The 12536-nt window shown below is 31.3% G+C and overlaps 1 protein-coding gene across 1 annotated transcript; it reads left to right on the plus strand.

Annotated features, from left to right (window-relative positions):
* Positions 1 to 102: 102 nt before the first annotated feature.
* Positions 103 to 11959, plus strand: LOC134256043 (low-density lipoprotein receptor-related protein 4-like; the record flags this gene model as incomplete). The annotated part of the gene is made up of 9 exons (XM_062738633.1): positions 103 to 217; positions 1240 to 1359; positions 1957 to 2137; positions 2222 to 2479; positions 2646 to 2773; positions 2877 to 3033; positions 6147 to 6259; positions 6577 to 6702; positions 11809 to 11959. Coding segments are annotated over exons 1-9 (1349 nt in total), but the record flags the coding sequence as incomplete, so codon positions are not given.
* Between the last annotated feature and the right edge of the window lie 577 nt (positions 11960 to 12536).

Genomic DNA, 12536 nt, shown 5'->3' on the forward strand with positions numbered 1-12536 from the left:
GTAGATTTGTATAAATCCTTGTGGTGGTTTAGACTGGAGCTTGCTCCGGCACTTGTTATTCTTGGGCAGTTAGCCCGGGAGGGCGTTAACAGCGCCCCAACGATGGAGATGGTTCTGGACCCTCTTTCCTGTGGTAGACTCCAGCCTTTTAGAGAAAACAGGGGGGAGTGTAGTATCTGTGCGACTGTCCCGTGGTACGACTTACTGTCTGTATTACGTCAGATGGCGGGATAGTTGCACTCCCTCTCTTCTACACCTGGATGCCGAGCAGACAGGACGTGTCTGGGACAGCAGCTGAGCGGGAAGTCGACCCGGGCCAGAACCCACTGTTATTGTGTTTGTATATATGTTGGATGTTAATAAATATATTGTAAAGCACACCCCCTAGACGGTTACTTTACTACTATCATTAAGGTTTTAAACTCTTTAAATTACACCAAATATGAGCAAATTTGGTCTTAATCAGACCAGTTATTAATGATAAGTGCTTTATCTCAATTTCCTTGTCGGAAAAAATGTTTTGTCGTGGATTCTTTCAAAATTCTCAATTATGGGGAAAACGCAAAGGATTTAGAAACAAATCAAATAAATAACATTTTATTTACATCAAACTTGCTTTCTTGAGGCGTCTTGTATTAAATAGAAATGATATAGGTAATGACAAACATTGCCTTTTCAATGATTTCATGTAAGATTTTGTTTGCAGTATTGGGGCAGATAAAGCCTTGATACGTCAATACCGGTATATCAGAATAAATGATAAAGAGTTTTATATAAAACGTTAAGAGCAATGTCTGTAATTGCATCAATTCTTTCTCAAAAATTCGATACGTTTTGAAATTAATCCTGCAACTGCCCCTTGAATTTACCAAATAAAGGTAACCTAATAAACTAAAGCTTTATTCGTCAATGTCGTATTCCAACTTTATAAAAGCATTGTGACGTCACATAACGTTTACGCTATTTGCTTCTCACTTTTCACTGCACATATGTGTCTAAATCGGGTTTAAAATAGCTCTTTGTGGAGGTCAGATGTAAATAGATTTTGCAGGATAAACTAAATACATGGTCACTGTCTTAAAATAAAAGCGATATTTGGGTTCAGGTCGAAAACGTGATGGAGAGCCCGGCAAGCCTTGCCCACCATAACATTTTCTTACCCTCGCCCAAATATCGTTTATATTTCAAGACAGTAACCATGTATTTTATATCTATCATGTTAATATATTGTCAATACAGGCGTTTGCAACGTCCTGAATGGTGACTGTGAAGATATTTGCGTGCCGATACAAAGTGGGAGAAAATGTGAATGTGATTTTGGCCTACATCTTCAAACCGATTTGAAAACTTGTGACAGCGGTAGGTGGGTAATTGTTTGGTAGTTAATCAAAGAGTTGTTAACTTTTCAAAAAAGAATTTAAAAGACACAGCCAATTCTTTTTAATTCTTTGAACACTTGTGTTCCAACGCAAATTGTCTGGTTTAATGAAGCGTCCGGATAATTTAACTCAAACATAGGTTTATATCTGAAGTATAATTTCCTTCACAAATTGCGTTCAGTAGGTAAAACGTCTAGATTAAAGCAATATGAGCTGCATTTTTAAGAACTTTATTTTGCTGGTTAAATGTGTTATTATGATTAATCTGTATGTAATCTAAACCTTTATGATAAAAAAAAAGCAAAATAAAGTTTAAAAATGTTTCAGAAGAACTATTTTTGTACAACCAATTATACAGTATTATATAAGAAATCATTATTGTACAGGACGACAATAATTCAATTTTGCTTCAATCAAAGCTTATAAAAAGTTCTTTTATAGCAAATATGAACAACAGAAGTTTATAAACGTTCTATTTTCCTGTCATTGAAATAGTTAATTACAAATTTGAAATATTTTTTTCCGATGTCACTCTCGCAGCTCATAAAGCATTATTGTACTTCTTAAATTTTGTTAGATGTTTATTCGAGGAATTTCTTGATTGTGAGTGATAACTCCCATGGAAGGATCCTTCAGATTGATATAAACACAGGCAATGTTGTTAAATTACCAATCAATATAAAGAATGCTCCAGGAATAGCATTTGATAGGTCTACAAAGGAACTTATCTACTCCAGTGCCTCGGAAAAGACTATTATGTCAATAACACTTCATGGAAAGAATAAAACAAGGATCTATGCAACGGGTATTTAGAACCTGATATAAAAAATATTGCAAATTAGTATCTTTCTTATACTCCGCATGATGTATCATATATTATTTATTTTTGTCGTCATTGCATTCAATCTGATATTCACAGGACACGATTATGCTGATCGTTTGACCATTGACTATTCAACGGGAAATATATACTATTCCGCAGTAGCCCCTATCCCGAATCAAAGTTTTATTGGAGTTGTAAATAAAAAAAGTTTTGGTTCTAAGACGTTGTTGTCCAACCTGCACAGACCAAAAGATATCGTTCTTTATCCATCAAAAGGGTAGGTACATATAAGTGCTTGAAATTCAACTTTTTTATTATCGCATTATAGCTAAAATAATCATAAAACCACATACTAGTAATCAAATTTAATCATCAGTAAATATTAATCTGAGATATAAATACTAGTATGATCCTTTCATAAAACGATTTGTTTTATAATGTAGATATTTATACTGGACGGAAATTGGAAGTAGCAAAGAAATAAGCAGATCGTATATGGACGGAAAATCACAAACCTACATAGCAACAACAAATATTGGATTTCCAACTGGTCTCGCAATTGACTTTAATTGTATGCATAGATTCTGTCACGGTCTGTTGAGCATTCCATCTCTGGCAGTATAGCCTTTTTAAAAGTAAAATTAAAACCGGTAATTCTATCTTTTACATTTTAGCCAACAGACTTTACTGGACAGATGCATCCAAAGATCATATAGAGTACTCCGACTTGAACGGAGAAAACAGAAACGTTTTAACAACAGATAAAGACTCATTTCCCATGGGAATCATTGTTCTCGGACAATATCTTTATTACATAGCGTCAAATAGACAGTAAGGTTTACATTAAAGGAAATTTTTCCTTCAAATCAGAAAAAAAGTTTAAAAGCATTTTCGCATTCATTGATATTATTTTGATGAGTGTAGTCTGTGATTGTAATTTTTAAAAATAATAATACTGCATGTATATATATTCATCTTAATAAGATATGTTTTAGTGTTTCGTTTTGTTTGTTTATTCGTTTGCTTTGCGCTTACATCCCCTGCGAGGTGAAATTCATAATTTCAGGAACTTTTATGAATCGTTCATGAACATTCATGATGTGTTCATGAATGGTCCATGACTGGTTCATAAAGATGGTTCATCAACTTTATTCATCAATATATTCATAAAATGTAGTTCATGAACAAATGATGAATATATATGAATATGGGTAATTTTCATTTTAAAGACAGAAAAAATGTAGAGTTCAAGGTATTATAAATGTTCATGAATTTTCATGAAGATTAAAATAATTGACAAAAATGATTGACAAAAAACACTCACTACTCTCGTAATACAATTTTTGCATGCAGATGCAATTGTTGAACAAGCCCCTGGTATAATTTATATTTAATAACATTCTTTTATCAGCTATCTGAAAAATAAATCATGAAATCTCTAAACATTTCGTGTTTTTATTTGACTTTAATTATACAAACACTGCATCATCATTGACAGCATTTTTTTTTCAAATTGATTACTTATGTTCCTTCATAATTTAAATTAAACAGTTATATTCATCATAATGTGATTTAAATAATGTCGTTTTACATCACACAAATTTTCTCTAACATCAAACTTTAAACAATTTGTTGGAAGATGAAAAATTCTGGAAAAAAAACTTTGAGCTTCGTAAAAAACGTTTTATATATTTATTAACAACTAAAAAATTATATCGCTTGTCTGTACTGTACCGTATTATTCCTTACTGTACTGTATTATTCCTGGATCGAAACGCTATATACATTTTTAATTTGGTGCAGTTAAAATGTCAAAAGTTTCCCTTGCTTCGTGTGTAAATGATAGAGCACAACTGCATGGTTGTAAATTATCTATGACATAATCCACATTCGTATTTTGTAGTTTTAATTCTCCTATGCGTCTTCACAGCTCAGAATATTCAGTCTGAGGGCGAGAGATTGTTATTATCATGTCATATGTCCTCTGTTAATTGGGGCCGCCATGCATACGAAACTAAAATGCAATACATGTATCATTGATGACGTAAAAAATTCGAATTATTCATTGATAAAACTTATTTTGATATAAAAAATTGTATTTTCAGTGAAAAATTATTCAGAAAGTGTTTTTTTTTTAAACAGAAATCTTGGAAATTCGAAACTAAACGTATTTCTTAGCTCTACCGTACATTTTTGAATCGGCGCAAACTTGAAAACGCGCGAGACGTTGGAAGCGGGAATTTGTAGAGTGGAAGGATCGGCATTTGTGATCTATAATTTGCATATTCACTGATATTTGTCAGCTTTTTAAGAAAATAACAGAATATGAAGAAGGAATAAAAACTATATATAGGATCGATCTACTTCATAACTGGTAAGTGACAAAAAATGGAGGCAATCACTGAGTCAGAAATCTGTCTGTAAATGTTACTGTCTATTTGTAAAATAAATTAATATGTCTTTTTTTAATGAAAGTTTTGTCCAACTTTGCTTTGAGTTGGGATCCAACCATATAACATACATTGATTATAGACTGAGACTTAAAACATTCATAAGCCTGATTGATCTAACAAATGGCGGTCCAAGATGATAGGCTTAAATTCCACTCAGAATGTTTAAATTTGGAAGTGCCTCTGATGCAAAATTAAATGAAACTAAAATGCAAGAAAATACAAAAAAGTCTTAAGTTTCACAATCATTGGTATTTTCAGAAAATCTTTCTTCTTGAAGGAAAAAGAGAAGCACTTCACAAATGTTGATGAGTTGATGAGCAGAAGACAAGAAACTTTGGCTGCAAAAAAATCTGAGCTCTTGAAAAAGAAAAAAAAAAGAAATGAAAATATGAATGATATTCAATCAAAGGATCAAAATGCTAAAATTCTGGAAATTCCACATGGAGAGACAATAAAAATTTTTGACTTTACCATATCTGCTCGAAATGCTTGAAAGCCCTTAAAGCTGGTGCTGAACAAACAAACTTTTCTCCTAAACTAGAATTAAAAACTGTTCAATTTCTGGCATTAAAACACACTTTGAAACATCATGAGGAAGGACCCCCCTCTCCTCTTGACCAAGTAAGGTTAAACATTCTGCAAAGAGTTGCGTTTGAATTGATTTTTTTTTTATACTTTTACCAGGAATGAACTACATTATTCATTTACTATGGCTTAATATGTCAGAATTGTCTATTTTAAGTTATTTAACAAAGATTTTGTTGCCACGTTTGGAAAACAAACAATTCTGTGAAATTTTTCAAGATGCTGTATTATAAAACATCTACTGTTACTGCTTTTAGTATGACTTCAAGCATTTTCACGAATAAACATAAATAATAATATTGCATTTTTTGTTTACAAATAAGCAAGATTATTCATGAATGCTAATGGTTCATGAATTTTATTCATTCATGAACATTCCTGAAAAAAAGTTCATCAAATTATTCAAGAACAGCTCATGAAGATCCAATGAACTTATTATTGGGCATGATGAAATGATGAATCTTCATGAATATGACTCTTCATAAATTAATTCATGAAAATAAATATTTATGAATATTCATCAATTTTCTTTTATGAATAAAAATTCATGATTTGAAAATTTCCAATAATAAGTTCATAGGATCTTCATGAACATTTCCTGAATAAAATTCATGAAAAATTCAAGGAAATTCATGAATTATTCATAATCGTCTCGCAGGGGATGATACATACATGTAGTATAAGTTATATTATCAAGTTTCATAAACTTCAAATATACAGATATAATAGATTTACAATATAAACACATGTATATCAAAACAGTATTCATCCTCATCAAAAACCAATGACATCGTTTATGCTATTCAGACGAACAATGTTTGAGGTCACTTTTGCTTTTATTTTATTCTAATAAGTATTTTGCTTATTAACAGATCAAACCAAATATGGCTATTTTTTTAAATGCAGAAGCGTAACAAAGATAAACAAAGCAACGGGTTCAAAAGTGACATTTATGTCAAACCATCCAGAGCTGGGGGAGCTTGATAGTATTGATGTATACACAGATGATTTAGTTGATGGTAAGTATTAATGCATTGTTAAAATATACATGATTTCTAAAAATACTTTTAAATCACTTTTAATGGAGTCGTAATTTCGGAGTTTCAAAAATATATATTGAATTTTGGAGATTTAACTTAATGGATGGAGAATTGTTGATTACTAATGTATATAAAATTTTACATTACGGGGTAGTAATAAATTCGAGGATATCTCCCAACCCCTACAAAATAGAAAATCCCCCTTCAAAGTGACTTCACAGTTTACTTTTCAGTTTACTATGCTCAGTTGAAAGGCAGGCATAAATTAATACAGTTATTCAGTCTTTCCTTTTTAGTGAGTTTGAGTTGCTCCATCAATAACGGTAATTGTAGTGCCTTCTGCTTTCCAACACCAAATGGAAGAACCTGTGGTTGTGAGGACGGTGTAGATCTATTATCAGATCAAACCACGTGTCAAGGAGGTGCAAGTCAACTTTTTGTAATAAATAAATATATAAATACAGAGAATTCAAATCCATATGGCTAAACAAGAAGCAATTTTAGAACTACATACAGTACCGACCAGACCCAACCTCACACAAAGCAGTCCCACAGCGGTCCCACAGCAGTCCCAGAGAGCAGTCCCAGCAGTCCCAGAAAGCAGTCCCAGCAGTCCCAGTTGGCGGGGTTTATTAATTTAATGGGCGGAGCTAACTCAGAAATGAGATTTCCAATAAACAATGGAACTATAAAAGGCAGTAGAAATTGATTCTGGGTAATATGCCAGGAATCCTTACATGTACACGAAGGTCATTTATGAACAGAACATGAACGCGCATAAAAATTGAAATAATTATTAATAATAGTTATTGGAGGAAAAAGGCTTTCACACTTATATGTACATATATGAATTACACTGAACATGAATATTTAAACACAATTCTTGGGTATGTTAATAATTCCTCTGTGTGATTAATACTGGTTTCCATGTTTATTTTTTATACAGAAAATTAAAAGTGAATTATTTATAAATATTTTCCACCAGAAGAAGCTTTAAATAGATCTTATCATTATATGGCCAATTTAGACTATCGGGATACTCTAAAGTTAGAGTTTTTTTAAGTATTGGGGCTTTTAAAAAATTCTTTGTTAATTTTGCCAAGTATTATTTTTCAGTCATGATTATTTTTACTGACATGTCAATTTAATTATCGTTAATGCCTAGTTCTATAAAACTCAGTTTTAAGTGTTTTACTTGTAAATGTTAGAGTGTACATCTGTAAATCACCAGAATGAAAGCTTCAGATTATGTTCAAAATTAATTAATCCCGAAAGAAATTTATACACATTTCATTTATCACATTTTTTTTTCGCATTAAATAAATTGAAATTATAGGGTCATTGTTTACCAGCATGTTCAATGATGTGTAACACTGATACGAATACCCAAATAACATGTATCGACTTTTCTGCCCAAAGGCGATTGAAACAATGGGTGTTGATACCATCTTATAAACATTAATCGGCCAGGTTAACACTAGCAAAACAAAAAAGAAATAAATCACAATTTCCGGTATTTTCATTTTTTTAATAAATATACACTGTACACTGTAATTCATTAATTCCCCAATGATCATTCACATAGTTTATGTTACGGGAGAATAGTAGCATAATTTTATTTCATGGGCATTTAATAAATTGTTTGGTTTTATTTGAGGGCTACATGGAATGCCCTTTTATTAGCGTCGTCTTTATAAAATGTGTAGCATTTTTAATTTAAAAAAAGTTATATCTAACTGTAATGATTATTTTTAAATAGTACCAATGCAAATTTGAAGTACATATTATAATTTAACATTAAATAATTAAAAAAGGCCCACACGAAACTATTTTTTTCTCATAAACTTGTAGTTTATTTTTAGGGATAAAAATTTTCTCATGAATTCCTTATTTATCAACTTTATTTTTTTTTTTAATTTATTCTAAACACACATTAATTTGTGTAAATATACAATCCCTGAAAATATCAATTAACTATAATAATCTCTATAGCTACTTATTAAAAGAATGTAAGAAATCCTTGCTTATTACACTCTTAAAAAAGTTTTACTTAGTAGTCATTTTTTACTTGAAATAACAAAGATAAGTAATAGATAATTACTAAGCATTTACTTAAAATTTAAAATCAATTACTGAAATATATGTCAATTACTAGATTCAAATGTTTTACTTGATTTTTGTATTTTAAAAAATTGTTTTACTTACACACTAAAAAGTTTTACTTAGTAATTTATATTTACTTAAATTTGTGTATATAAGTAATAACTTTACTTGGTCTTTAATACTTACATTTTACCACTATTTACTATATAATTAATATTTTAATGCCCCCGTAAACGAAGTTTCGGGGGTATATAGTTTTTGTCGTTTCCGTCTGTCTGTCTAGCTGTCTCTCTGATTCTCTGTTTATCCGCAGAAACTTTAACCTTGCCCATAACTTTTTGATTTAGCGGAGCTATAACTTTCATATTTCACACTTGTATTCCTTGTGACAAGACCTTATACACAAAAAATTCAAACTTATTCTTTATCCAAATCTTTTTAACAGTAAATACCAGGACATTTATACTTCACATATATATTTTTTGTTGAAACAACTTTCATTGAATACCAACAACTATGAAATTTTGACCTTGACCCTGGAGATTTCCATCCTTGGGAAAAAACTTTAACCTTGGCCATAACTTTTTAACGGTAAGGAAAAGTGCTTTCATACTTACATATATGTAATCATTTTAAGAAGACCATTTATAGGATACCAAGAACTTTGACCTTGACCTTGGAGTTTGACCCACTTTTAAAAAGCAAACCTTGACTGTAACTTTAAAAGGATTAGGGTTAGTGCATTCATACTTAACATAGTTCATCCTTGTGACAAGACCTTTCTTTGGGTACCACCAACTCTGTCCCTTTGTCCTTGACCTTGGAGTTTGACCTACATTTCAAAATTGGTAACCTTGACCATAACTTCTGAAGGGTTGAGGCAAGTGTTTCCATATTTCACATATGTATTTTTTTGTAGCAAGACCTTTCATTAGATACCAATAACCTTGACCTTTTGACCTTGGAGATATCAAGAAATCCCAATAATTAAATTTGCATTTAAGAAAAGTTTAACCTTTGCTATGTTGCCATACAGTGGCATAGGTGTTTCACAAACACATCTTGCATGTTTGAATTGTATTTAATTGATTTACTTAAAACAAAAATTTATTTACTAAATCAAGGAGAATTCAGATCAGTAATTACTTAAATATGGTAGTCTTATCACTAATTGTCTGTGAGGAGGAGTTATCTTTCATCTAAATATACCTTCATGTGAAAAAAAAGTCACACTAATAAAAATGCGATATTAAGTACTTGAAATGTTTAACCATTTTTAAAATGGTCCTTAAAAAAATACAACTTATTCAATTTTAAGGCTTTCGAAGTTGGAATCAAATGTTTTATTGTTATATATAATAAAACAGTTACAAAGAAATTGGCAAAAGAAATGGAAAGTATAATTGTTTCCATCATAAGTAGATTTCTTCTATTTAACCATTCAGAGGGCCCAATTAGGGAACTCTGATAAAGAAATCTGTGAGTAGTACTCACATGTCAGAGGGTGGGTACCTTGCAGTGTTTCTAGTAAATAATGTCGATTTTAGTAAATATGATAAGTATTTCATTTACTTAGTATTCTTTTAAGTAATAATATTCTAGATTTTAATAAATGTCAGTATTACATTTTCTTAGTAATAATTCATAAAATTTAGTAAATAGAAAGCATGTTATCTCTTAATTAAGTAATAATAATTTAACAAAAATGAGTAGTTCATTTACTAACTTAAAGTAATACAATTCCTATAATTTAAGTAACTCTATTGATACTTAGTAAATCATTTTATAAGTAAATGAATTCATCCTTATTACTAATTATGTTTACAATTACTAACCATGATAGTCATTTACTTGCTATTCTGACTAAATGGATTACTAATAATTACTAGTTTTTCTCAATCTAATATCTTATTTTAAAAACAACAAGTAAAACTTTTTTTAGAGTGTAAACAGTTTAAACTCCTCTCTGCTGCAAGTTAACAAAACAACAGAGAGCCTGCAAATTCAGAAAACACAAGGGGGCGGAGCTATCATGTCACTCAGAACCCTTTTCACACATGAGTGAACAAAGCAGTCCCAGAAAGCAGTCCCAGGCGCAGCTAGGACTGCTTTTCATAGCAGTCCCAGAGCAGTCCCATGGCAGTCCCAGAGCAGTCCCATAGCGGTCCCAGAGCAGTCCCACAGCGGTCCCAGAGCAGTCCCAAAGCAGTCCCGGGGACTGCTTTCTGGGACTTCTTTGGTGTCAGGTTGGGTCTGGTCGGTACTGTACCCTATAAAACTTCTATTAAGTTGGAAACAAATTTTAGTCTGTAACTTCACTTAGGTGTATAGGGATAGAACCCTTGGCTATGCAAATTAAGTAGAATATATAAAATTTCACTTTTAAAATGCACTAAACCAGAATTATATTTACGAAATATTCATTTTTGTGAATCTTACTTCAACTTTGAAGACATGACAGTTCAAACTAATTTCCCCCGTTCACGCTTATTACTTGTAAGCTCTATAATACACCATGGACAAAATAAATCAAACTTTGTCTTCATTGAATATCCGTATTTTTTAAAATTTAATAAATAAATTTAATTTTTGAAGATTCGTTAGGAGTGAAGCGTCGTAGTTCATCTACGACGCTTCACGCCGGCATATTCCATGAAGCGACTAAGCGTGAAGCGTTGTAGTTCATGTATCTCATGAATCTTCGAAAATTAAATTTATTTCTCATATTTACATTATTCTCTGATGAGTTACCACTGATTTTGCCATATTCAACTGTCATTTTTAAGGCAAAACCGTATGATGACTGAACAAAATGTAGATATTCATGCTTATCAGTTCATGAAAAAATAAACAAAATTCTAATTTGTAAGGATTGTTAAAGACAACTTTCATAGCTCCACTAATTTTTCCCTATATAAAAATTAGATAGTAAAATGTGAATAATTCCTTAAAAATGTCTATGAATCTTTGAATCCCTGCTTTGGAAGCTAATACCCAGTTATCAGTAATCATATAGATTTTATTTTTGTGAAGGTTTAGTATGTTATTAGGCTAATTCCCGTGCGTTAGTTAAGTGACCTAATCCCAGCGCCGAAAGCTTATTTCCCGTCATTCGTAATTCTCTATTTTTTGCTTTATATCGATAAATATTATTAAAATAAAACGGTTAAAAAGTGTATCATTAAGGGGGTAAGCAAAATCCTAGTTACCCTTGACCAGAATTATTTCCCTCGGCTTTTAGTAAAGCAGTGTGAATCTTTGTTTTAATATTTTATAATGCCAACACTTGTACTGAAAAAAAAATTGTTTGAGAAAAATAATACTTAAAACTAAAATAACACTTATAAAATATCTCAAACAAATTTCTGAAATATTCCTTTTACTTTGCAATAATTATGATTTACCATTTTATAATTTTTTCATAGGAAACACATCCTCACAACACACTAACGAAGAAAGTTTTGGAATATACAGTACGTATTTCGTCATTGGATCATCACTTGCAGCCATCGCTGGAATCATTTTTGCTGTAGCTCTTGCAATAGCGTGTTCTCTTAAAAGAAGAATTGCTTCTCGGTAAGGTATTTTAATGTCTTAATATAAAGTTGGCTATTATAACTATTCCTTTATGCGTCTCTATTTTGACCATAATTATAAAAAGAGACAAATTGGTCAGATTTCTCACCTTTCTATTCCTTTATAAATTATTTAAAACTAGTGCTAATTGTAACGGGAACCGTTACAGATGTTCTCCAAACGCTCCCCAACTCCTTTTTGGTGCCATATTCCCTGTAAGCTTCATTAAAGTCTGTGCATTTTTGACTTTAACAACGTTTTCTCAGAAGCATACCATTATATCAAAATTTTAGCATTGCACCCGTGCGCATGTGAATGCATGTGCGTTATGATCATATCATCTTGTCTACACTATCTACATATTTTACTATACAATATATCAAAGCATTCAGTCCAAAAGTAAGAAAAATCACTCTTTCAAGGGCATTTTTCATTTCACTCATTCCAAATGCACGCACGTGCTTGCACGTGCATGATGACCATACCTTCTTGTAGAAGTCCCTTATATCTATCTATATTCTAAATCCCATCCAGTTTGGTTGAAAAACAAGGGAGTTATAGCCATTTCAAGTTTAAG

This window comes from Saccostrea cucullata, unplaced genomic scaffold, assembly GCF_032062105.1.
Source record: "Saccostrea cucullata isolate Sc308-1 unplaced genomic scaffold, CSIRO_AGI_Scuc_v1 ctg16735, whole genome shotgun sequence".
In the NCBI taxonomy this organism is placed as follows: domain Eukaryota; kingdom Metazoa; phylum Mollusca; class Bivalvia; order Ostreida; family Ostreidae; genus Saccostrea; species Saccostrea cuccullata.